This window comes from Nannobrachium achirus, assembly GCF_963921795.1.
Source record: "Nannobrachium achirus genome assembly, chromosome: 3".
Lineage (NCBI taxonomy): Eukaryota > Metazoa > Chordata > Actinopteri > Myctophiformes > Myctophidae > Nannobrachium > Nannobrachium achirus.
Genome location: NC_137812.1, coordinates 70,799,070 through 70,825,818, shown reverse-complemented (window position 1 = coordinate 70,825,818; position 26,749 = coordinate 70,799,070). Strand labels below are relative to the sequence as shown.

The following is a 26,749-nucleotide window of genomic DNA, read 5'->3' as shown; positions in this document are numbered from 1 at the left end:
CATGTTTGAATCACATATACTTTACATTATTTGAGACAATTTTCCAAATTCTTTACATTTTGGAAAACAAATTGGCAATTTAACATCGGGTTGTCCACGATGTTTAGGTGGCAACTCTTCCTGTATCCGTTAAAACAGTGTTTCTTCAACTTCTTTGGCTCAGGTCACGCCTGGAAATAACTTTTTCCATCAACATGGACTTGAATTATACTTTACAGTAGCTTACATTTGTTCCACCCAGCATCCTTATTCTGGGTGGAACATTCACCAAAAACAACAGCACAACAAGCTCACAACACGTCACGTGATACAAAAAATCACACCCGTGTGAAGTGGAGCTGTGTGTGTGTGTGTGTGTGTGTGTGTGTGTGTGTGTGTGTGTGTGTGTGTGTGTGTGTGTGTGTGTGTGTGTGTGTGTGTGTGTGTGTGTGTGTGTGGATCATGTGTACCGATTTTTGTGACATTTGAAGAAAATATGTAGGAAAAGGAGCAAAAAGTGTGTTTTGGAGAAAATTCAAGATGGCGGAAAATCTATCATGGCGCAAATGGGCGTGGCCTATATGGGGAGATGCGTCATGACCCAAGGAATCCAGGGAAAAAATATTTTTAATTTTCCGACCTACGGTTCAAGAGTTACAGGCCAAAACGTAAAGTGGGGTGTTATGGCGCCACCATGCGGCCAAATGACACAATTATTTTTTATTTAATCCTTGAAATCATTATGAACCTCCTCTCCAAGTCTTGAAACTCTAGCCCCTATGGTTTGCGAGAGACAAATAATTGAATGTGAGTTTTTGCGATTCCCATTATAAGTCAATGGGGAAAATTAATTCACTAATAAATTAATATCAATTAAACTATTGAACCTTTCTCTTAGCAAGTTACTAGCCCACTATTCCCGAGTAAGCCGGTCGATTTGACATATGGCGCGAGTGTGTGGTGGCAAAACTGTGGGACTAGTAGCGTGCCGAAGTCATGCTACATACAGACACACAGACACACAGACACACAGACACACACAGCCACGTATAGGGGAGCCTGTGTTCCACACAGCTCCAAAAATCAGATCGGTTATACTAAGTATAGTGAATCTAACTGGTTAAGCTGAAGTGATTTAGATTAATTATTCCAAATATCATCAAAAGTATTCTGCGGCACCCCTGGACCTGCGTCACGGCACCCTAGGGTGCCACGCACGGCACAAACCCTGCGTTAGAACCAGAGCACATCAGAGCCATACTGTAGGGCAGGCTACTCACCAGTGAGACACACAGACAGACTGAGTTCCACTAAGGTGTAGAAGATAGTTCCATTATGATGCTGAGTTCCACTAAGGTGTAGAAGATAGTTCCATTATGATGCTGGCTGCACTGGGCTGACACCAGCATGGCTGCTTCCCTCTCTGCTCTCTCTCCATTCTCATACTGTATCTTTCCAGAGACAACTGACCTCAGCTGTTTTTCCCGCCCAGTTCTGTGTCCCCATTTCACACTCTCTCTCTCGCTCCCTCTCCCGCTCTGTGTGTGTGTCTCTCTGTTTCTCTCTCTCTCCCGCTCTGTGTCTCTCGCTCTCTCTCACTCCATTGTCTATTCTTTTCTCTAATGGTGTCCACTCTTGTGTGTGGGTGTGTGTGCGCGCGTGCACGTGTGTTGTTTGTATACACACTATCATGCCAACACAAAAATGCCATGTCACCGCGAACAATGATGACCCTGCCAGCTCAGATCAGATCTGGCCACTTCTAAAATGTAAACAAGTGACAGAAAGACAGACAGACAGACAGACAGACAGACAGACAGACAGACAGACAGAGAGATTCTGCAAGGTAAACAAGAGGGGAGGGGGTTACGCAGACCACCCTGTACTGTACTCATGTTCAGTGAGATACAAGGTGTTTGAGTTTGGGGGGGGGAAGAGTTCACGTTTAACCTGAAAGCCATGAATGTTCAAAATAAATGTTTTAAAGTTTCACATCGCAGCGATAAAACACAAGTTAAGTTGCTTTATTTTATTCCCTTATTACAATTAGCCTACTGTCTTTTTTTCTTTTCTTTAATGATTATTACTTAAATACAAAATAACGTTTTACTCTTATGTACCTGTACACGAGATCTAACTATTAAGACCATCGTTAAACCATTAATACTGCCATGCCATTCATGACTAAACCTGGAACAAAACCAGTCCAGTCCATCAGATAAGAAACACTATTGTTTAATGATTACTGGTAACAGGTTTTGCATACACATTCTGCACAGGTGCCTTGTTTCACCAAACTAAAACCACTCTAAAGTGCTAGAGTGATACCTTATAAGATCACTCTAAAGTGCTAGAGTGATACTTTACTTCCACATTTCTAACAGTACTGCTGTGGACAAGAAATGCTTTGATTAAAAGCACAAGAACAGCTCCGTTACAGCATAAACATAATAGCAACGCACTACATGAATGACTTGTGCAAACTTTACAAATTTAAACAAAATAAAACCGACATACTGACAGACACGAACGTGCTCATTTGTCTTGTAAACAAGACTGTGAACATCTTCAAAAGAAATGTATAGGCTGAAGCCACATCAAATTATGGTCGCCAGCTGATTAACTATTTTGTGCACAGCTGTCAAAAAACGCAGAGTGCATTCTGTCCAAAAGCCAGTGACGCACCTGCAGTGTTGTTTTTGACAGCAAATTTTGATTTAGTTTTAGTCATAGTCTTTTGAATAAAATAGTTTTAGTCATAATTTAGTCACCTGAAAGGTTTTAGTTTTAGTCTAATTCTAGCCGACTAAATATAAGATTTTTAGCGACTAAACCTACAGTTGATTTAGGCAACTGAATTGTATTTTGGCAGGCCTTGATGGCATCGTAATGACTGATTTTACACTTGGTTGAGTGCTGCGACGCGTTGTGAGCTTGTAGATCGGCTATTTTCACACGCAACACCTAAGAGCAACCAAACATAAAAAAATAGTTTTAGTCGACAGAATCAACACTGCGCACCTGTCACCCTCCCCATTCCAACTTCGACTCAATCGATTGGACAGAGTACCTATCAATCGATAGGTACTTTGGTGTGGCTTCAGCCATAACCGTGTTCTCACGGTTTAGTTTTTTTATCCTATCTCTCTTTAGCTCAAGGTTTCTTGGTTCAGTTTCAGAAAAGCGCTTCGTTCCAGGACTGTCCTCCTGGCTCTGTGGCTGCGTCTGGCCCTGGTGAGGTCCCCCGCCGTGGCAGCGAAGGCCCTCTGGGTGAAGGCCTGCGAGGCGGGCATGGCCAGCAGGTCCAGGGCCAGGGGCTTCAGGGTGGGGTAGGAGGCAGAGCTCTGGGCCAGCCAGAACTCCACCCCGCTGTCTTCGTGCACGCCGTGGCAGAGAGCCTCCTTGTACCTCCTCAGCTCCTGTTGGACGCAGGCTTGGAAGGAGCGCACGGTCCTGGACTGCCTGGCCGCCGACAGGAACCTGAACCTGGGTGGGTGTAGGGATGGGACCATAGGAAAACATCATATCACGATTATTGTGACCAAAGAAATTGCGATTTACAATATTATCGTAGCTCACAAGGCGTTGTGTGTAGATCGGCTATTTTTTGGGCAAAGGCATTTGGTAGAGAGTGAAAAAGAAAAGACTATAATTGGTAAAACGGACCTGTGAATGTTGTACTTGATACAGAGGGTTTATGTGGTACCGGACATGCAGCTCGGCATATAAAAGGTGAATTCATCCCAGTGCATGACGGAGGACGATTTCACGATACATTTTGCCTAGACCCGCCCACTCTCTGAGCGGACTGCTTCTCTTGGTCTGGTGTTGTAATATGACGCTAAAGTTTCTCTGGTCTCAGGCAGTACCAGACCAATGAGAGTCGGAGCCTCGGAGGTGGGGGGGTGGGGGTGGGTCTAATGAGACAAGCAAATCAGGGACCCGTTCAAGGCAAGCCTTGAATCAGTTTGAGGAAGTGTAGCGGTTTACAGACTAGGCTGCTGATTTACAGACAGCCAGTTCACTGCGGGCTTGGAGGAGTCGGAGTGGAGAGACCACCACATCCAGTCTGATTCCTATGTTAATTCGTGCTGTAAACACTCGGCCGTTATTTTAATCTTTGATATGTTAATAGTCCCCAGTTTGAAACGGCCGATGTGAATGGCATTTGATCAATACGCAACGCGAGCACTCATTCTCGCATGTACGCACGTTATGTGCGGGTGTGCACTGCTCAAACAAGCATGCACAGGCAGGTTTGTGTACTTTTAATAGTTTGTTTTTGTAATTAATCTTAAGAACAACAGTACAGTATATGTAAACAATCACTCTGAACTCTTCTGTGTGGACTCGCACACAGCCGTTAGTCAAACACAACCCCTCCCACCAATTCCCTCCCCTTTGAAATCGCTTACAATGGAGACAATGTCAGACTCAAGCTCCAGCGCTGAGTCTGAAATCAGGCTACAATAAATTAAATCTCCACGATGCGATTATTATGAGTGTTTTTTTATCACGATAAACGATAATAGTGATTATGGTCCCATCCCTACCTGGGCCGCTTGGAGGCGGAGGGCTCGGCGTGCAGGTCTTCCTTCACCTCGTCCTTAATGCCGTCTTTCTCCGTCTCGTCTACCACCTCCCGTGTTCCCGACGCCTCCGCCACGTACTCCTCCGCCTTGCCCAGGAGCTCCCTGATTGGCTGGTCGGAGCTGTCCACCAGGATGTCAGACACGGTGGGGTCCAGGAGGCAGGCGGCCGCCGCCAGGGGCAGGAACTCAGGGTCGGAGGCCACCAGGAAGCACTGGGAGCGGCGCTGCAGGTCCTGGCTCATCCTCTGAGCCAGCGCACCAAGGTCCCGGAAGGACGACAGGAAGGAGAAGTCTGAGAGGTGTGCGGAGAGGTCCAGCAGTGCGGGGACCACCAGGGACAGAGACATGGTGTCACTCTGCAGGGTCTTGGTGTGCTCAGCGAAGGGCAGGAGGAGGTCACGGAGGACCGACAGCTTGTTCCATTCAGCTGGAATAAAACCATCATGACATTTTTACTGGATGATTCGTTGTCAATAGAAATGATTGCGATCAATGAGCTGATTGTTGTTTTTGGCATTGAAGTTTGGAACGTATAGATATGAATGTATGTTAGACTTTGTACCTAAATATGCACAGAAAAATGCAATGATAACAATATAAAAGGTAAAAATAAATACTATGGCCAAAATACTGTAGGTCACATTTAATAATAACAAAAATATATATTTTTAAAGCAATAGTGTTAATACTAACTGATAGTAACTGATAGTAACTGATCTAACGGCCAACAAAGCGCTGGATTCTAATGTTTTGCTCTGCTATTTTTTTGAACATTCTTCAACAGATGTATACAGAATGGAAACGATGCAGACGATTACACAAAAACGATTGTGATTATGCGATAATTGTGACAAGATTATTATTTTTGTATTAAATGTTTGCCTTTTTTTATGCCAATATAGCACTTTGAGAGTTGCTTTTAACGTAAAGTGTTGTTAACACAATGGTTGCCTAGGTGACAGTTAAGACGTTTCCAGACGTCTTTAATGCATAGTTGGCGTTTAAGACGTTTCTATTAAAAAAAAGAAAGATCAATATTGCTATATATTTTCGCCAGATTAGCAAAAACACTACATTACCCATAAGCCTCAGCGGCGCTCGCTGATGACGCGCACTGGTGACGTGCATGCCCTGCGCAGAGCTCTGGGAAACAGAGCGTCATTCTGCTCCATGTTATGTGAACGGGAGCTGCTAGCAATGCTAGCTTGATGGTGCTACACGACTACACATTGAAATGGATTATACAAGACAACGTTAACGCTATGATGCGGGGCCATCGTCTATGCACGCACAACGCTCATGCACGCGCCTCGGTGAGTTCCATTAACCCTATGATGGTGTTCAATGTGTTAAAAATCAAATGTATCATTCTTATTGTTCACCTGGCAGGAGGCAGCAGTCCCAGCCCAGGTCTCCAGACAGCAGGACCACGGCGTCCTTCACCTGCAGCAGGCGAGTGACCATCAGGTAGGAGGAGGACCAGCTGCCCAGGCTGTCTCTGAGCAGGCTGAGGCCGCTCAGCTTCAGCAGCCTCTCCGTGGCCAGGGAGGAGGTGCGGACCCTCTTCACCAGAGCTCTGGTCCGGTCCAGCAGCCTCTGGACGCACTGCTCCCTCTGGACGCCGTTCACCACCAGCTGCAGGGTGTGGACCACGCAGGGGGTCCTCTCCATCACCGCTCCGTACCTGAGTGAAAATGGCACGGAAGAGACAAAATCCGTTGGTTAATGGGATTCTATACAACAGTCCTCCCAAAACTTTTTTGAGGACCCCCAAAATGTAAATGTATTTGGTCATGGACTCCCATCTGAAAATGTTTTGAGCGAGGCTATATTTGTTTAAAAAATATATATATAAATTTCAAGATTTTTTGAAAAATGTTCAAAAATAGCAGATGTTCAAGCTTGCAGTGGGGCAAGAAGTGAAAGGCTATGAGCTTGTACATCTTCTATTTTTTAATAGCCAACGTATAAAATACAGATAAAAGGGGTTAAAATGATTGTCATGCTGTATTAATTCACACATTTTGCTAGGACCCCCTGGGGGTCCTCGGACCCCACTTTGAGAACCACTGCTATACAAGACTGAGAGAAAGGCTGCGGAAGGGACTTTATTTGCTTCGGGTTGAAACCTGTAAGATTAAATTGTCTGTTGTGAACACAAACAGCAACATTTACAAAACCAGGTTTCGTCTCTTTTCACCCAACACCTCTGCTTACAAAAACGCTGGTAGTTGACGCATGGATATGATTTGGATCGTGAATCGTGATATCAAAGACCAAGCACAGACACACTCTTAAAAAACGAGCCGTTGTTTGAATGGAGGAGACACCGATATTAAAATTGCGTGGTACACCAATTCCTAATATGCTATTTCTGGGTACAAGCTATGGTTCACAGAAATGCCTCTACCATCTTTTCAATTAAGCCTAAATGCGCTGAAACCTGCAAGAAAGCGAACAAAGCCATCATTTAGAGTCTGTGATTTAACCAATACCACGGCTGAGGAAATGCACACCACAGCACCGTTACAAATCACAACCTGACTGTTGCTCCATTATGTCTTAACCTTCTTAAAGGGATAGTTCACCTCCAAAATGACTATTGATAATAGTCACCCCAATGAGACTTGAATTCATGATTTTCTTTTTAGGTTTTTGTCACATTCCTAAGCCAAAATTTTGAAGAGAGTCTTTGTGTCTCCATAGGGAAAATGCTGGCTCTTTGTGTCTCCATAGGGAAAAGGCAGGCTCTTTGTGTCTCCATAGGGAACCACTGCTGGTCATCAAATCATTGGCTTAGGAATGTGACAAAAACTATAAATTAGAAAAAAGTATTTTTTTTCCCCTTTAACCACTTAAACCCTCTCTACTTAGTGAAAACAGACCTGAGTTGCAACTGTACTTGGTGCACTCTTTTTCCCCCTGTACCAAATCACTTAGCTGAAAATAACCGATCTACAAGCTCACAACCCATCGCATCTGCAACACGTTGTGAGCTTGTAGATCGGTTATTTTTTAAGGATGCTGCTGGGTCTCAAGTGGTTAAAAGCAGTTTGTAAAGGAAAGGCTGCCGTTACCAAACTGAAGGAAATTGCAGGACATTTCTTCACTACTCTCCCTCTCTTCTCTCTCACAGCGTTATAATCTTCCTTCTTCCTCTTTTTGTCCACTTCTGTTCAGCGTTCACCGAAACGTTTTCACGACGAGCGTTTTAGTGTTAGAGCGAATAGTTTGAACTGCATATCAACTTTAGAATGGATGAGCATGTGTACGCCACGTGCACGCCAGACCTGGGGAAGAAGAAGGCGAGATTTGGCCGAGGAGAGGAGGACAGGGGACAGAGGGTGGACAGGGTAGTGGACATCTATGTCTCTGCAGACCAACCTGACCCTGGGAGACAGCAGCATGCATATGCCACCGTGGAGAGGAACACAGCACCAGAGCAGCATGGAGGTAAAAAGATATATAAAGTATTTTAGGTATGATTGCCATTTAAGTCGAATAGTTTTTTTTTTTAAATCTTTTCAAAAATAGTGCAAATAGCATATCTAAAAGCTCACAACACACTGCAAGTGACATGCGCTGTGAGCTTACTCGTTAGCGCTCTATGAACGTTACACAAGTGCAGTTGCACAAACACACTGATAGCCTGTCTGGAGAAGTGCGCATGTTATAATTTTAATGTTTTTCTTCTGGGGGGTACCTGGCACTAAGCATTTTCAGAAGGGGGTCCGTAGCCAAATATACAGTATATCAACTTGTGGGGGTACTGTATATATATATATATATATATCTAACATATAATTAGAGAGAGAGGTCAGTCAGTCAGTCAGTCAGTAGGTCACAAAATGCACAAAATGCATTATCTATTCACTCGCTTCAGCGACTGATCTCAAATTTAACATGGCATTGGTCATTAGCATTATACACACGGTGACGGAGCCCGAATTTCATTTTTCCCAAATTCTAGCGATTTATTAGCGTTTCTTCACTCTACAGCTCTACAGCCTGTTGTCAGGGTTACGGTCCGTTCCTCCAGGCCATGGGATCTGTAGCCCCGGGCCCACACACACCTCTCTCACAGTTAGGAATGTTGCAGTCTCTCTCTCTCTCTCTCTCTCTCTCTCTCTCTCTCTCTCTCTCTCTCTCTCTCTCTCTCTCTCTCTCTCTCTCTCTCTCTCTCTCTCTCTCTCTCTCTCTCTCTCTCTCCCTCCCTCCCTCCATGGGTCACGCATGCAACGGGTGATGTGTGTCTCATCTTCCAACGGGTATAGAAAACTTATGTGGAGCAAATACATCCTCATACTTCTATTCACCTAATTTTGCTGTTAACTCATTTAGTGCCACCCCTTTCACCACTAGAGGGCGCCCAGTGGCCATAGAAAATCCCATAGAGATATGCTGGTATATGCAGAAGCCCTGCAGCCATGACTTGCCTGAACACTTTCCTTTGTGCATGTACAGGAAGAGGATGAAGTTAGCTTGAAGTTAGCTATTGGCTACCAAGCATTTTAGAAGCCTTATTTTCGTCAACTTAGCCATGATTAAACCTTGCACACCTCATGCATGGGAAAAAAACAGAGAAGAATGAGCTCTAAAAAATCCAATGCAATCCTGGATTGCATTGGAGTGGATTTGTGCAGTTTGTTCACAGCTTTCAAACAAAAAAATCCGATTGGAAATCCGTTCAGGCATTCTTGAGATAATCGCCATTATGTTTTACATGTTATGTAAACAAACATGGCTGCCCTGTATGTTAGATGGGGTTGTATGGGGGTGGAACATGCAAAATCGCGATTGAAATCATGTTCACCAGATTTGATGGGGTCCAAAAAAAAAAAAAAAAAAAAATTTTCAAAAAAAAAATTTTTTCAAAAAAAAAAAAAAAAGTTTTTTTTTTTTTTTTAAAGCCGAACTTGTTCGGGATCGGCACTCTGCGATACGATAATAAAGCCGAACTAGTTCGGGATTGGCACTCAATGAGTTAAATTATTTGTATCCATCATAAATATACACTCCTCCATGGGCTGCTCCTTACATTATGATGCTCCCACATATTCTCACGCACGCACCATGCAGTTACAGTTACTTTCCCCAAAACCCACACTCTGCACATATTTTGCAGCACATATATTCGAACGGGTAAGGTCTAGTATATATATATATATATATATATATATATATATATATATATATGACTTAGGATCGGCGAATGATGAACCTCACAGATTAACAACTGTTTGTCAAATGGCAAATAATGATCTATTCTACAAGGTCAAAATGTGTTCGTTGTGTGAGCCTAAAAATGTGAAGAAATGTTTTTATAATCTTTGACAATATGCCCAAAATAGCAACATAATCTGTCCTACAATTGCATGGGGAGAACTTGGGAACAGTAAGATCTGCTGTGATATCAGGCTTTAGATCTTTCAGTTTAGGTCACAGCTTGAGGTCAGGTCAGCTTCTTTTCAGTGGATAACAGTGCCTGGAGGAGAGCGCAGGCTGCTGACACATTGAAAAGGGGACAGTCATTGTGCTCTGTGTGAAACGCAAGCAACCGTGACGTCGTTAGGATTCTCCAAAGAGTATTAAAGCTACCCACTGTAACTGTCCTGTTCCAGCTCCGATTTGAACCCCAGTAGTCGGGGACCCAGTCCCCAAAATTGGAGAGGACCTGTGATGTTCTGCCGTACTTTTTATTTCTGTTTCATCTATTAGTTTGGTCATTAAGGTCCACAGAATGAGAGGCCTGCTCTGCCGGAAAGTTCGCGAAAAAAAGTTAGAGGCATTTTTGTGTAATAAAGCCTTCATTTTTTGACCCTGTGATATGAACTAGGTTTACTTTCTTAAAGTGTGTCGATAAATCATTCCCAGATACACAGAACACATGTGTGAACAACACCAAGTCAAGAAATAATCTCCCAAAGCCTTTCCAAATGATTTATAGCCATTTTATGTACAAAAATGTACCCGTTTCTTGCATTTTTCCCAATAACTTTATCTTTACTTCAATTGTAATCAACTTTGCCATGGCTTATGACATCAGGCAATGTTTCATCCTTTTCAGCAATCTTTATAGTTATTCCACACAAAATATTATTAAAATCAAGCCTAAATTAAAGGAACTGCGGTGATTTTATTACCCTTATGCTCCAGATTTCTGGCAGAAAAAGACCTGTACCCCCTCAAAAGACAAAACAAACATGTAACACAACAAATCCAAGTATTGTTTTATCACAAACAGCTGTTATCTTATACAGTATATGAATTGATAAAACAGGAAATTAAACATTTAGCTGAATAAAATCAAGATTATGATATCTAATATCACGAAAATGAAAATAACTAACGATTAACTCATTCACTGTCACTGTCCTCAAGTATGAGTTCAACTCGTGAACATTTGTTGGGGACCCCAGTGCAGAGACATGCAATTACACACTTGGCCCCGGCTCTTGCACATGAGCATCCTCTGGTACACTTGCCCTTCTTGCAGTGGCAGTATTTGGTGTGTTTATATTCTGCAGGTTTGGCATCCTTCAGCATCATGGTTGCCACTAGCTTACCACTGACAAGCTCTCTCCCAAAGTTGGTTGCAACAGGGTAAATTGGCTGAGATGTGTGTGCTCGTTTACATACAGCCAACTGATGCAGGGCTCTGTAAAGGTGTAATTGGAAGGCATCTTCAGTAGGTGGAAGACAACGTATGTCTCCTTTGATGTTGCCAAAAAGATGAGCTCGCAGTGCTCGCAGTACAACATCTGCACCACGAACGGGCTGTAGTTGTGGCTACTGACACAGATGTGATCATGATGTGCATATACTACATCACACACATGGATGGCCTACATGAGTTATGGGTAAAGAAGATGGACACTTACCTACCTGCTCATGCAATTGTGGATGCCCTGGCAGTGAAGTATGATGTTGAAGCTTTAGATCTTTCATGCATACTCCTCAGCAGCTACATACTGACTGGATGTGACACAGTGAGCTATCTTTACAGAAGAGGAAAAAGGCGTGCCTACAAAACTGCTGTTGAGCACCCAAAAGTCCTTCTGCCTCTGTGCCGATATGGAGACTCTGGGGAAAGTCTGGAAGTTACAGAAGATGTTGTGACGGCGGCTAGACGATACATGGTTTCACTGTATGATAGGAGTGATTTCAGTGGTAATCTGGATGCACTGCGAGCTCATCTTTTTGGCAACATCAAAGGAGACATACGTTGTCTTCCACCTACTGAAGATGCCTTCCAATTACACCTTTACAGAGCCCTGCATCAGTTGGCTGTATGTAAACGAGCACACACGTCTTAGCCAACTTACCCTGTTGCAACCAACTTTGGGAGAGAGCTTGTCAGTGGTAAGCTAGTGGCAACCATGATGCTGAAGGATGCCAAACCTGCAGAATATAAACGCACCAAATACTGCCACTGCAAGAAGAGCAAGTGTACCAGAGGATGCTCATGTGCAAGAGCCGATGTCAAGTGTGTAATTGCATGTCTCTGCACTGGGGACCCCAACAAATGTTCCCGAGTTGAACTCATACTTGAGGATAGTGACAGTGAATGAGTTAATCGTTAGTTATTTTCATTTTCGTAATATTAGATATCATAATCTTGATTTTATTCAGCTAAATGTTTAATTTCCTGTTTTATCAATTCATATACTGTATAAGATAACAGCTGTTTATGATAAAACAATACTTGAATTTGTTGTGTTACATGTTTGTTTTGTTTTTTGAGGGGGTACAGGTTTTTTTCTGCCAGAAATTTGGAGCATAAGGGTAATAAAATCACCACAGTTCCTTTAATTTAGGCTTGATTTTAATAATATTTTGTGTGGAATAACTATAAAGATTGCTGAAAAGGATGAAACATTGCCTGATGTCATAAGCCATGGCAAAGTTGATTACAATTGAAGTAAAGATAGAATTATTGGGAAAAATGCAAGAAATGGGTACATTTTTGTACATAAAATGGCTATAAATCATTTGGAAAGGCTTTGGGAGATTATTTCTTGACTTGGTGTTGTTCACACATGTGTTCTGTGTATCTGGGAATGATTTATTGACATTCTACACAACTTAATGAGCACTTTAAGAAAGGAAACCTAGTTCATATCACAGGGTCAAAAAATGAAGGCTTTATTACACAAAAATGCCTCTAACTTTTTTTCGCGAAATTTCCGGCAGAGCAGGCCTCTCATTCTGTGGACCTTAATGACCAAACTAATAGATAAAACAGAAATAAAAAGTACGGCAGAAAATCACAGGTACCCCTCTTTTCTTTGAGCTTTTGGCCATGTGGGTCCCCGACTACAGGTCTCCTGCCTACGCAAGTGCTGACAGTGACATATTTTTAACCACTGAGCTAATAGAGCCTGTCTGCTTGCTCAGGGGAGAGAATAATTCATATTTTTCACCTGCAAGCAGTACCACTTGTCAACTAGTTGTGTCAAACCAGACACAGGATCTAAATGTCTCAAGGCAAGAGCAGGGAGACAAAATACAACCACCCCAATGGTATAAGTTATATTGTATACCAGTAAGACTCCCTAATCGGGAGATAAGCGACCGTAAGTCACTTATCTCCACAAATAGGGCAAAAATGTGTTTTTCCAAAAACTTCCGGATCCATGTTGATGACATGAGTGTAGACATACTGTGTAGTGATTTCCGTGATTTGAGGGCCAAAACTGTAGGAGCAGTGGCCAAAAATGTGTTTTAAAAATCGGCCTGTAGGTGGCGCTAGAAGAGGGCCATGTGAGAAATGAGGGGTGGGGTGTCCGCGTTGCCTTGGCGGACGATTAGGTACCGGCCCCGGCTCTCCCGGACGCTCCTAGCCCGAGTTACGGCATTTTATGTGAGCTGCAGTGGCAGGGGGTCCTCCACTGGGGGCGCCACCACTTTTGCATCCGTTCTGGAGCACCAGGAGTGGGTGGTCCCCGGGAATTCCCCGTGAGCAGCCCCGTTGGGGTGGTCATTTGGTAATATTTGCACATTTGGTATTTTTTTTACACCTGGGGGTCCCCCAGGGACCTGGGGGTCCCTGGAACTCTGGGGGTCCTTGGAGGTTGTAGTTTGGCAGGCAAGGAGTTTGTGTGGAAATTTTGGCATGGATCGGGCCAACGGTGGCCGAGATATGAGCAGGGCAAAAGTGTGACGTGTGAGGTGTGACGGACTGACTGACTGACGGACGCACGGACACCTCGAGCAGCTTTCTGTAGTAAGTGCGACCTACGGTCGCAATAATTGTATATACTCTACCTGCCATACCGATTAGATTAAATAATTATCACTCAAAAAAATGTTACATGGGGCAGCATTAACTCATTTGCTGCCATTTAACAATACCTTTGTACTCTCATATGCCCCTGTCTCCATAGACTTCCATGTAATTCATAGTGCACGGATCATGCACACCCATGCCTAGATAATGCACCACGTGTGTCCACATTGCTCACAGCTTTCAAACAAAAAAATCCGAATGGAAATCCGTTCAGGCATTCATGAGATAGCAGCCATTATGTTTTCCTAAAATGTAAACAAAGATGGCTACCATGTTTGAAAGATGGGGTTGCTATGGGGCTTAAACATGCAATTTCGCGATTGCTATCATGCCTACTACATTTTTGGGGTTCAACATTTTTTTTTGTTTTTTGAATTATTATTATTATTATTTTTTTAAACGGGAAATTCTCGGGTTCCTCGGGCATGGCAGGGCCGTACATCGGGATTTTTTCGGGCTCCTCGGCCATAGCAGCAAATGAGTTAAGTTATCAAGTTCTTGTATCTATCTTGTATCTATTGTTTTGTGTGTTTTCAGGCATTTACAGGTGTTTTCAGGAGTTACAGCAGAATGGCTTCAGAGCTGCTACAGTGTGTCTGGGTGTGCTGTGTATACTCCTATTGACTGTCATCATTAGCCTGGTCATAAAGAGTGAGTATCATTCTAGTGTTTGATATTTTGGGGGTTTCGCCATGCGCCCCTGTGCGAACGAAGAGAGGAGAGGAGAAGAGTGGAGTATTAGCAGGTGTATCATCTGCAATTTCACCTCTCACTTGTTTGGACCAAGTCTAAATATTTCCATTTCTGGGCTGGCGCTTTAGTTGACAGAGATGTACTCAGATTATGTGTTATTGTGTTTGTTTTTGTATTAACTCATTCTGGGCGATGCCCGTAGAAACCGTAGATTTCCCGATGTACCGCGGTGCCATGCCCGTCGAACCCGGAAGTTTAATTAGCTTTAATCATTATTAAAGGATTAAAAGTATTATCGCAGATTTTCGCTGATTCTGGCTCTTTAGGCCCGCCCCCCTAACTGTATCCGGTCATTTCCGGTCTGGACCGGATCTAGCTTTCCGTATCCGGTCTGAGCCTGGGCCATAGTCCCGCCTCCGTTGGTTTACAGTGTAACAGAGGAGAAAGCTACTCGGCGATGGAACACTCGTTTTTCAATCGGATTTTTGCGTTTGGAAACTTTGATCCAGTCTCTACACGCCTGGATTATGATCCCGGCACATATCGTGCGTTTTGTGCGCGAACGTGTCCACTTGTTACCATAGCGCACAGTTGGCTTTTTTCAATGTTTTTTCATGTAAACACTGGCGGATAAGCAGGGACACAGCGTGGCAACGGATATGTCTATTTCAATGGGGGTTTTTTTATTCGAAAGCTTGTCACCGAGTCTACAGTCTACTAGATGAGTCGCGCACAGATTGTGCACGATGCGTGCGCGTGCCCACATTAAAAGGTAAGGACAATTTGGCAGCTGCTTACTAGAGCTATGTTTAAAATGGCAGCAAAATTGTTAAGATGGAAAATGTTGTCTGTTTTTATTTTTTAATGCATTCTACCCACAAGACAAGATCAGCCTGATGGTCAGTTATTAGGGCTGTCATGATTATGACATTTTACTTGACGATTGTTTCTGAACAATTAACAATTTAATTTAGTATCTGGAGTTGAACATTGGAACATTAGGAATAAAAATCACATTTCTGTTTGACATTCAGGCTAAAAGTTGCACAGGGCAGATATAATAAATAACTTAAAACTTAAAAATAAATCATGAATAGAGCAAATGCTTCAAGCTTGTAGATCTACGATTTCCACAGTATTTGAAAATGTTTTCAACATGGAAATGATGTTGATTATGCAAAAAGATAGTGATTATCTCAAATAATCGCGATTAGGGCGATTATGTAATAATTGTGACAGGCCTACCAGATGACTATCAGAACAAAGTTGTATGTAAAGCTCTGTTTGTTGATTCTCCTTGTTTCAGATTCTACGCTGACTCAAGAGCGAGATGGCCTTAGGTTCACTCTTTGTGGTCAGTGAGACATAACTGTTTTCTTTCATAAATAGTATATCACATCATTAAGAAAACGGAAGAACAGTTTGCTAAGTTCATTGTTTTGTTGTTAGAACTAAGCGGATGGCAGAGATTTGGCAGAGGCTGCTATTACGTCTCTAATGAGTGGAGAAACTGGGAGGACAGCAGACGGTACTGCATAGACAGAGGATCAGACCTGATTGTCATAGACAGCAAAGAAAAACAGGTACAAAGTTTTCTGTAAACTATTCAACTTTTTGAAGACACAAATCTGTGCTCTGTAAGTACAATAGTAACCAGCAGGTTTTCTGTCCAGGACTTGGTTGACCGTGTAAACCAGAGAGTGTGGCTGGGTCTGACTGACAGAGAGGAGGAAGGAATATTTCAGTGGGTGGACGGAACACCGCTGACCTCACCAACGTAAGACGTATTAATATTATCATCTTTCCCTAAATGGTATTACATTCTGTAATAAAATACAAACCTGGCACACTGTCACTAAGGCAAGCATAACTGTTGTCTATTTAACTATCCACTATCCAGTTCATTTATAGTGATGTTCCTACTTTTACAGGTACTGGATCGGTGGTCAGCCTGATGATAACAATGGAGATGACGACTGTGTTGAGTTCTATAACGGGGCTGATGCTGAAGGAAGAGGATGGAATGATGGGCCATGCTTTCAAACTAACCAGTGGATCTGTGAAAGAGTTATCTCCTGAAATAAGCATTTGGGTGTGTTTGTTTTTTTTTGTTTTTGCCTGCTACCCAATATGCACCGTAGACATTACCATTTATATTCATATTTTCATTAATTAGTTAAAGCAGAGCCTATAGAAAGTGACTAACATGAATGTAACAGCCATCTGTTCCATGTTAACACCATGATCAAAGTGTGGTGAATTCTGTCTAATTAAAAAAAAAGAAAAAAAGAAAAAGGATTAAAAGTTTGGTCCTCACACAGAATTGATAAAAAAAAGGTCACCTGACCAAAACATTGCAGCCCATGTTCACAAGAAAAGTCTCTAAGCAACAGACGCCTCACCTTTCTTCAACCTCTTCTCCATGATGAGTTTGAGAGCTTAAGATGTAAGCTTGTAGATCTGCTAGTATTTTCACTATAAAAAAAAAAAAAAGAAATGACTCGCTCCAAAAATATGGATGCTAGGCTGAAAGTGTCTAATAAACATTAAGTAAAACAACTAAAAACGAAATTAAGTTTAATATATATATATATATATATATATATATATATATATATATATATATATATGAGAAGATCTTTATAGACATAGGCAGATATAGAACATTTTTGAAAAAATTTAACACAAATCCCCTCTTCTGGGGGTCCCTGGCACAAAACATTTTCAGACGGGGGTCCGCAGCCAAATACGTAACAATTTGGCGGTCCTTGAGATGAAACGGCTTGAGCACCACTGCTCCACACCAAATCTCTTAGCAGAAAACATCAGATCTATATGTTATGTTTGTCTAAATGCCTCATACTACTGTATGTGTAGAATGTTTTACCTTTGTTCTTCCACGTCTTCAAACTGTCCTCCATCCTCCTCCTCCTCTGAGCTGGGCTCCTCCTCCTCCTCCTCCTCCTGGTGGGTGAACGCTGCCACCATGTGGCCGCCGCTGGTAGTGATCACAGTGAGGATCTGCTCCTGTGTGATGCCCCAGGCCTCTGTACAGCGCTCCACACACATCTTAATCACCTGAGAGTAGATGGTACAAAGGTTCATCCAAAATAATCCATGGAATGGTTTGGAAAAATAATCCATAATAATTGTAATAGAAAATAATGACTTGAGGGGAGATATTTAAAATCTTTGATTCTTCTAAAATCTTTAAAAAGAAATGAGCAAATATAGATTATCTACAAGTTCATAAGGTGCTTGTAGACTGCCTATGTGTGTGCTTGTAGACTGGCAATCTTTGTGCCCCACTGGTTAATTTGACAAATCCATTTTAGAACTCCATAAAAAATGTTTGGCTCAATTTGTTGATATTGAATGTAAAAGCATGTTCTTTCTTTTTTTAACCCATTAAAAACTGGAAAGCATCTGTGTTATTTTAGATTTTAGCGTTGGATATTCAAAAATAGCAGATATACAAGCTAATAGGGCGTCACTTCGTGCCGCGCTGCAAGCTTGTGCATCTGCTGTTTTTGAACATTTAGAGATAAAATCTCGAAAGTGTAAGAACAATTTTGAATAGTTTTGAACTTGAACGAAGAACTATATGAGAACTACTGATTTAGAAGATATTTTGCAGATATTTTGCATCAATTATCAATTGACACGTAATGGACAAGACTGCTAAGTGCTGAGAAGTAGAACAAAATCATAACGGTATGTGCAGGCCTATAGTACCTGAGCGGTGTGTGGGTGGGTCATCTGCTCCAGGTTCAGCAGGATGTGCTGGGCTCTCTGCAGCTCCGTGCAGAAGTAACAGGCGCTGACGGCCAGGAAAGAAGACGGTGTGTGGCGGTGGTGGTGGTGGAGCTCCTTCTTGCCAGTACAGCTGCCCACGCAGATGGTGATCTTCCTCGCCCTGGCCAGCCTGTCCTTGAACTTCTGCTTCTCGCCGCAGTAGAAGGCCTCCACCAGCTGGTTTATCCTGGCCTTGTGGGGCACGGTGAACCTCCCGTCCACGGTCTCCATCATGCTGACGTAGTCGGGGTCTTCCACCGTGCGCGCGGGCAGGCCCGTCGTGCCGATCCACAGCGCCACGGCGTTCTCCCTGCTCTGCTGCTCCGCAGAGTCCGGGTGGTATTTCAACTTGGAGGAGGAGGAGGAAGATGGCGAAGGCAGGCTGGGGATTGGTGCAGTAGCGTGTGGACTCTCAAGCGAAGCAACGTCTTGCCGTGCGTAGCAACGACGGCCCTTCAGTATAGGAGTAAGAGTCTCCGGAATCTAGTGAATTCAAACAAAAAAAAGGATGACATTTTAGAATGTTAGTTAAATGGTAAATGGTGCATTTATACAGCGCCTTTATCCAAGGCGCTTTACAGAGATTGTGCATTACACTCACACACACGTTCACACACCGATGGCGGAGGAAACCATGCAAGGCACCAACCTGCTCACTGGGAGCAACTATATGGGTTCAGAGTCTTGCTCAACGACTCTTCCACACTAACTCTCCGTGTTCTAAGACAGCAACTCTACCCCTGAGCCACAAGCCGCCTGTACATCGTTCTATGTACAGGTCTACACTTTGACGGTTTATTGACCACTTGAACCCCAGCATCCATATTCTGGGGAGAGCGGCATTAGCCGAAAATAGCCGATCTACAAGCTCACAACGTGATGCATTGTGAGCTTCGGTGGCGTAACAAGCCCAAAAGTGAGCTTTTTACACCACTTCTTAACACATATGGTGCCAACCCCGAGTTTCCCGAGTTTGTATTGGTACTACCGCTGTGCCAACCCCGAGTTTTTTTTTTTTTTCAATTTTTTTTTCAATTTTTTTTTTTTGACCTCCAGAAATGTGTTAGGCATGATCGCGATCGCGAAATTGCATGTTTAACCCCCATACCAACTCATTCTTTCAAACATGGCAGCCATGTTTGTTTACATCTGAAGAAAACATAATGGCTGATAAATCATGAATGCCTGAACGGATTTCCAAGCGGATTTTTTTGTTTGAAAGCTGTGAACAGCATCTACACACGTGGTGCATCATCTAGGCATGGGCGTGCACTTTTTACACAATTGCACAATTACATGGAAGTCTATGGTAACCATGGCAACGCGAGACATTGAAGAGAAAAAATCATTGCAACATAAGTGTTAATACATTTTTAAACTGGGAGCTGAGGGTGCAAAGCTCCCTTCCTTTTTCCTCCAATTTGTTGTTCAGCACCTGAAAGGTTTTTATTGGGACGTGCATGCTTCCCTTTGGACTGTATTTCTAATAAAATAACATTATGCAGTTAAAGGACAAAGATGAATACTTTTTTCGCACGGACGGGAGCCCAGTCCTCTCCTGTCAACGTTGTGAACACACCGTGGCAGATATGTCTGGATGGTAGGTGTTTAGACCTGAGGCCCATTCTACAAATGTCTTCTAAATCCTAAAAGTTTTCTGTAAAACATATGTTTCTATATCAGTGGTGCTCAGACTTTTTTCATGTCAAGGACCTCTAGAATAATATGCATGATCTGAAAAGATTATGTTCCAGTGAACCCCCAGAAGCAAAGATTTGAGTTACAAATGTTTGCTTTAAAAAAAAAGAAGATATATATACATGTAGGCGATTCAAAAGATTTGCATACATTTTCACGATTAAAGAAAAATAGCAGATCTACAAGCTCATAGTGCGGCACTCTGAGGCGGGCTATGAACTTGTATATCAGTTATTTTTTAAAAGCTAAATAGCCTAAAATAATGGTTGAAGTGGTTGAAAGTGTCAAAGATGCTTTTCAGATCTTAAATGGGTTGAACTTACCGTAGCAGATATGTCAGGGTGGTAGGTGTTATATTTAGGCCTAGGATTATTGACTGCTTTAACTATTGAAAAATAGCAGATATACAAGCTCACAGTGCAGCACCGAGTGCCGTGCTGTGAGCTTGTAGATCTGCTATTTTTGAAAAATCGTGGAAATTAGAATTTTTACTCGATTCTATAAGTGTCTTTTGAATCCTTCTAAGGTTTTTATTTTTTTAAACTATGTTTCTATGTCAGCAATCTGGCCAGCCATCGTCAAAGAAAAGGTCCTTTTCACTGGAGCTCAGTTAGTCTGTTCTTGAGAGACTACTATGTCAGTGGTTCTCAAACCTTTTCATGTCAAGGACCCCCAAAATTATATGTATTTGGCCACGGACCCCCATCTCAAAATATTTAGTTCCAGGGACCACCCCCAGAAGCAAGATTTTGAGTTACAAACATTCGCTTTAACTCACCGTAGCAGAGATGTCAGGGTGGTAGGTGCGCAGGTGCCTCTTCAGGTTGGTGGTGTTCTTGCCCCCCATCTTCACCCCACACAGGGTGGGCTGTCCCGCAGACAGCCTCATGACCACCACACACTGCGTCTTCCCTTCCGCCGCGTTGTACAGGAAGTGAGACCACAGGTCGCCCCGCCGCTTCCTCCCGCCTCCCTTTCTCCTCAGCGCTGTGGAGGTAAAACAAAACAAAGTACACATTTACTACACATTATACATACAATTATACATTATACATTATACTTTCAAACGTGTTTGGGGGGGTCATTTTTATCGTCTAGTCCAGTGTTTCTCAACCACTGTGCCTGGCGACCTTTGGTGTGCCCCTGAGAAGGGTCAAGTGTGCCCCTTGAAACTGCTTGAAAAAGCCAGTATTGTATTTATAATTTAAAAAAATATTTAAACTAGTGATTAAAACAGCTGATCTACAAGTACACAACGCCTTGCACCGCGAGGCGTTGTGTGCTTGTAGATCTGCTGTTTTCACTACTGTTGTGCGACAGCCTTTTATGATGAAGCAGGGCTTTACTTTGCGAAGAAACGTACAAATTTGAAACTTGGAGATACAAGGTTTCTTCCCGACAGTGACGATATTTACACCCCCGTATTATGTTGGTGTGCCCATGGATTCTTGGGACATGAAAAGTGTGCCCATGCAGAAAAAAGGTTGTGGAACACTGACTGATCTAGTCACCCCAGATTTTTCTTTTTTTTTTAAGTTTATTGATTTAGTGTTTAGATATTTGATATTCATGTTATCAGAAACACCCTCTTTCCTATACAAACACATTGTAACTCCAAACTCCATCCCCACGGTGTGATGCGTTGTGAGCTTGCAGATCAACATTTTTTCTACTATATACATCTAAATTTCAGTTAGCAATTTAAGCAGAAGTCGCTCTTATCCAGGGCGACTTACAATAAGCAAACATAGATAGAATGCAGAGAGACAGTGTCACGACTCAAAAAACTAGGATACCATTTAAACCAAGAACCTAGCATCAGTCTGGGTCTTTATCAGGGGGTCCGGGACCCCTAGGGGGTCCTCAGAGTTACCGTACTACAAGGGGTCCTCCAAATCTTTGCATGATAGAATTTTTTTATTTATTTTTCTAAGAACTTTAGCCAAAAATAGCAGATCTACAAGAGAGGTGTTGTAGGCAAAGAGCTTTGGTGTAGAGGGGAAAAAGAGCACACTAAGTACAGAGTGAAAGGTCACGTTTATTATTATTATTTATCGTATTAAGTGGTTAAATATCAGAAAACCCAAACTGACATGAATCCAAAATACACTGATGATTGTGCTGTTAAACAATGAAACTATATGGAATCTATGAACAGGTTGTGGGGGTCCCTGCTTCATCTCTCTCTTAGCTAAGGGGTCCTCAACAGGTTCTACATCTAAAAGTACCAAAGGTAAAAACAAAATGTTTGAAAATAGCAGATCTACAAGCTCACAAATCTAAAAGTACCAAAAGTAAAAGTACAAAATGTTTGAAAATAGCAGATCTACAAGCTCACGAACGTAAAGGTATTGTAAATTGGAAATACTCAAGTAAAGTTTTGCTCAGTACTTAAGTAAATGTACTTAAGATACTTTACCAGTGCTACCAATGGGGTTGCAGGGAGTACAAATAAGTAAATGTACTTAGTTACTTCTTACCAGGGCTGCCAGTAGTGTTGGAGGGAGTAATTAAGTAAATGTAGGTCTACTTAGTTACTTTACCAGTGCTAACAGTGTTACAGGGAGTACTTATAAGTAAATGTACTTAGTTACTTCTAAGTAAAAGTACTCAGTTCCTTACCAGTGCCAGTAGTGTTACAGGGAGTACTTATAAGTAAAAGGACTTAGTTACTTCTAAGTAAAAGTACTCAGTTACTTACCAGGTCCAGTAGTGTTGCAGGGAGGGGCGGGGCTGTAGGAGGACGCCATGTTCCATCCAGATGTGTCTTCTCCTTCGTCCTCTTCTTGTTGTTTTATTTCCTGGCCGTGCTCCGTGTACAAAGCTTCCATTGTTTAATGTTGTGTTAGCGACTGTTAGCAGCCTTCTGCACGTCCATGTCCGTGGACATTCACGACGTTTTATAACGTTTTATAACGTTTATAACGGGGGAAAGAAACAGAAATGCGACATTCTGTCTGGCTCGCGCTCTGCTCAGTCTGCTGCTGCTGACTGGATCGTGTGTGCTGCTGGAGTAAAGAATACCAAGGATGAGACCGCGACGTACACGGAAGCATGCGCTGTGCGCCCGTGTTTCAATGAAATGATAATGAGTGTGTGTGTGTGTGTGTGTGTGTGTGTGTGTGTGTGTGTGTGTGTGTGTGTGTGTGTGTGTGTGTGTGTGTGTGTGTGTGTGTGTGTGTGAGCGTGGGTGGACGCAGCGCGTATGTGTGAGCGTGCATGCGTGTGGTGGTGTGGTGCGCGCGGGTCAACGAAGCACTAGTACTGCCGCATGGTGGTTACGTGACCGCCGTATCCTTGGTGTCTTTGTGGGGACAGTGAAGCTCTGTGTGTGTGTGTGAAGCCGGAATCGTCCAATCAGGAGTGGTGAGCTGGGCGGGACAAGACGTGTGATTGGACTCCATCAGTACCAGTGCCCCAAAATGACCATTAAAAATGTCCAAATTATTAATTGTTGTTATTTATTTTTTGTCAAAGGTATTTTTTCTTTTTATGTGGCAGTTTAGTCATTGGTGTTTTTTAAGCTTATTAATTTCTGTCAGGGAGAGCTAACACTCAGTATAATTAGATTTAGTTCCCTTAGTAGGCCTAGTAATTTTAATATTCTCATATTTATATTATTGGTCATGAAAGAAAAACAACTCATGAATACTCAGCCTCAGATAGGCCTTTTCTGCAAATAAATATAACAATATAAGTTATAATGCATTTTATCTTTTCCCCCTGAAACTAAATTTGTTTAGGCCTACACAGATAACACTGTGTTTAAATCACTAATGGCAAGATTATAAGTTTCATGATGTGTATGCCTATGGTCACTTTTTTATCTAAATGAAGAAATATGAAATAGTAGCCTAGTGAATTCAAACAACTAAACCTATACTTTGAATCTCCCTCTTCTCAAAAAGTTGTTTAACAAGATATTTATTATTTATTATGTCTTCTTCTTCTTTTTTCTTTCTTTTGTTTTCTTTTTATGATGAAAAAAAAATCTGAACACTCTTATAACTAATCAATGTCTTAATTCATGAATAAGTAGGATGCCTAGGCATTCACAAGCTTTCAGCTTCAGCCTATTCCTTTTGATCACCTGTAACAATGATTATATGAATGTATGACCTGTATAAATGTATGAGATGATCAAATAAACTAAACTAAACTAAAGTCATGATCTGAATATTGAATATTGAATATTCTTTTGCACAAGGTAAAGTAGTATTGCATATCACACATTCTTGCAATGACCACAATGATGAGGTGGCATTGGCTCAGGGTTAGAGTTGCTGTCTTAAAACACAAAGGGTTCCCGAAGTGCTCCCAGTTCGATCCCATGGGCTCCCCCAGAGTTAGTGTGGAAGAGTCCTTGAGCAAGACTATGAACCACGGGTTGCTCCTGGTGAGCAGTTTGGTGCCTTGCATGGTTTCCTCCATCATCGGTGTATGAATGTGTGTGTGAATGGGTGAATGTAATGTAATGCACAATCTCTGTAAGCGCCTTGGATAAACCAACTGCCTGTGTGTGAATCAATCTGAAAAATTGATCTGTCTAGCGCTTTATAAATGCACCATTTACAACCACAATCTTTTCCTCACTTGTTTTAAGCATAAAACAGCAATTTCTCTTGTAAGGACGAGGAACATTTGGTCCTCCACAAGTATAGACGCACTCATGCACGCACGCACACACACACTAATGTAAAACATGCAGTGCAGTGGGGACATGGATGGTGATGAGATTACAACAGACCATGCTTGTCACTTCACATCCCCTCCTCCTCCTCCGTCCAGTCAGTCCATCCCTCCATCCTCCCTTACCTCCACCCATCCTCTCTCCATCCCTGCTATACTGTTACACTGAAGTCCAGTGATTCTCAACCTTTAGAATGTCATGGACCCCCAGTTTGTTATGCATCGAGGCCACAAACCCCCATTTGATGCAAATAATCTTTTTTTATCACTGAGACGTCAACCAACACTGCAGAATCCTCAGTGCTAATTTAACTCTGAAAGTGTACAAAATGGAACCAGATGTATGGACGTAAGGGTGTGGGTTGCCATGACAAAACGAAACAAATAAAATGAAACACTGGTATTTGTACATTAATGCTCTCGAATGCCATGAACAATTCTGTATAAAATAGATAAATTAATCAATTAAATCATGTGGAAAATCCCCAAAGAAAAAAGAAGAAATAAAATAGAAATCAATAGATCTGTCTAGAGCTGGGCTGGCCGATCCCGCCCCCTATACAATCACCTCCACCCGGCCTCCACCCTCCCTGCCCCCATCTCATCTCAAGGCTACAGAAGCACCATCACCATGTCTCCAAGCCACTGATGGATGAGAGCATCCATTGTGGCTTTTAAACATCAACACCACCACAACAAAGAGCTCTGTTTCCAGGGCAGTGACAATGTGACATCTCCCACTACATGTCCAACAAGGTCACTCTTTGTTGCCACCACAGGGCTTTCACACTGTTTTATAATAGAATTAGTTATGGACACTTCAAATTGCCTTGCCTTGAAATTATACTGTATCGCAGTGGTTCTCAAATATTTTCATGTCAAGGACCCCCAAATGTATATCTAGCAAGGCGCAGATCCCCATTTGAATAGACTTTGTGCCAGGGGGCCCCGATTAGAGAAGACTTGTGTTGTTATTCCAAATTCCCATCTCCATTTTTAACGGTTTTCCAATTTGTTTTTAGAAAATAGACGATCTACAAGGCAGTGTGACACCTCTTAAGCTTGTAGATAGTCTATTTTCAAAGTATGAAATATGGTTAAAAGTAAACTGCTCCTTGTTTTGCTGGAGACCCGTTTGAAGAGCCTCCCCAAACCCCACTTTAAGAACCATTGTTGTGTGTAATGTGTTTGAGCCTAGCTAGAAGTGAATGATATAGTTTCAGCGTTGAAAGGCCACCGCATGCCAACTGTCTGGTCTGGTCAAGGGAGATAAGGCCCCGCCAACGCATGCATGGAGACATGTGTGCGCTTGTGTGTGTGTGTTGTGTCTGTGTGTAAGCGTGCAACACAGGCCAGCACCCCAGATGAGTAACAACAGATGTGATAACGTCAGGTCATCGTAAAGCGTGCAGCGCTGCACATCTGCCAGCCAGAATATACTGTGCAAGACAACCATCATTACATACAGTACAGCTCTGTCCACACATCACACTGTTTCAACTAGAACCATCATTACATACAGCTCTGTCCACACATCACACTGTTTCAACTAGAACCATCATTACATACAGCTCTGTCCACACATCACACTGTTTCAACTAGAACCATCATTACATACAGCTCTGTCCACACATCACACTGTTTCAACTAGAACCATTACATACAGCTCTGTCCACACATCACACTGTTTCAACTAGAACCATTACATACAGCTCTGTCCACACATCACACTGTTTCAACTAGAACCATCATTACATACAGCTCTGTCCACACATCACACTGTTTCAACTAGAACCATCATTACATACAGCTCTGTCCACACATCACACTGTTTCAACTAGAACCATCATTACATACAGCTCTGTCCACACATCACACTGTTTCAACTAGAACCATTACATACAGCTCTGTCCACACATCACACTGTTTCAACTAGAACCATCATTAAGTACAGCTCTGTCCACACATCACACTGTTTCAACTAGAACCATCATTACATACAGCTCTGTCCACA

At 42.5% G+C, this 26,749-nt stretch overlaps 2 protein-coding genes across 2 annotated transcripts in view; both read right to left on the bottom strand.

The window, feature by feature from the left end:
- The window catches only part of trim2a (tripartite motif containing 2a), a 100,362-nt gene extending 98,975 nt beyond the window's left edge, over positions 1 to 1,387 (bottom strand). The window contains 1 exon segment of the mRNA XM_080722285.1: positions 1,260 to 1,387. The gene's annotated coding sequence lies outside the window, so the exon portion shown is untranslated.
- An 879-nt stretch (positions 1,388 to 2,266) lies between these two features.
- LOC308282417 (zinc finger BED domain-containing protein 4-like) lies at positions 2,267 to 23,006 on the bottom strand. The gene is made up of 7 exons (XM_080722762.1): positions 22,748 to 23,006; positions 20,825 to 21,033; positions 18,289 to 18,831; positions 17,441 to 17,631; positions 5,954 to 6,255; positions 4,533 to 4,998; positions 2,267 to 3,465 (listed from the first exon to the last, which is right to left on the bottom strand). Exons 1-7 carry the CDS (start codon positions 22,875 to 22,877, stop codon positions 3,129 to 3,131), a joined length of 2,178 nt encoding a protein of 725 aa, XP_080578888.1. The 5' UTR covers positions 22,878 to 23,006; the 3' UTR covers positions 2,267 to 3,128.
- Positions 23,007 to 26,749: the final 3,743 nt, after the last annotated feature.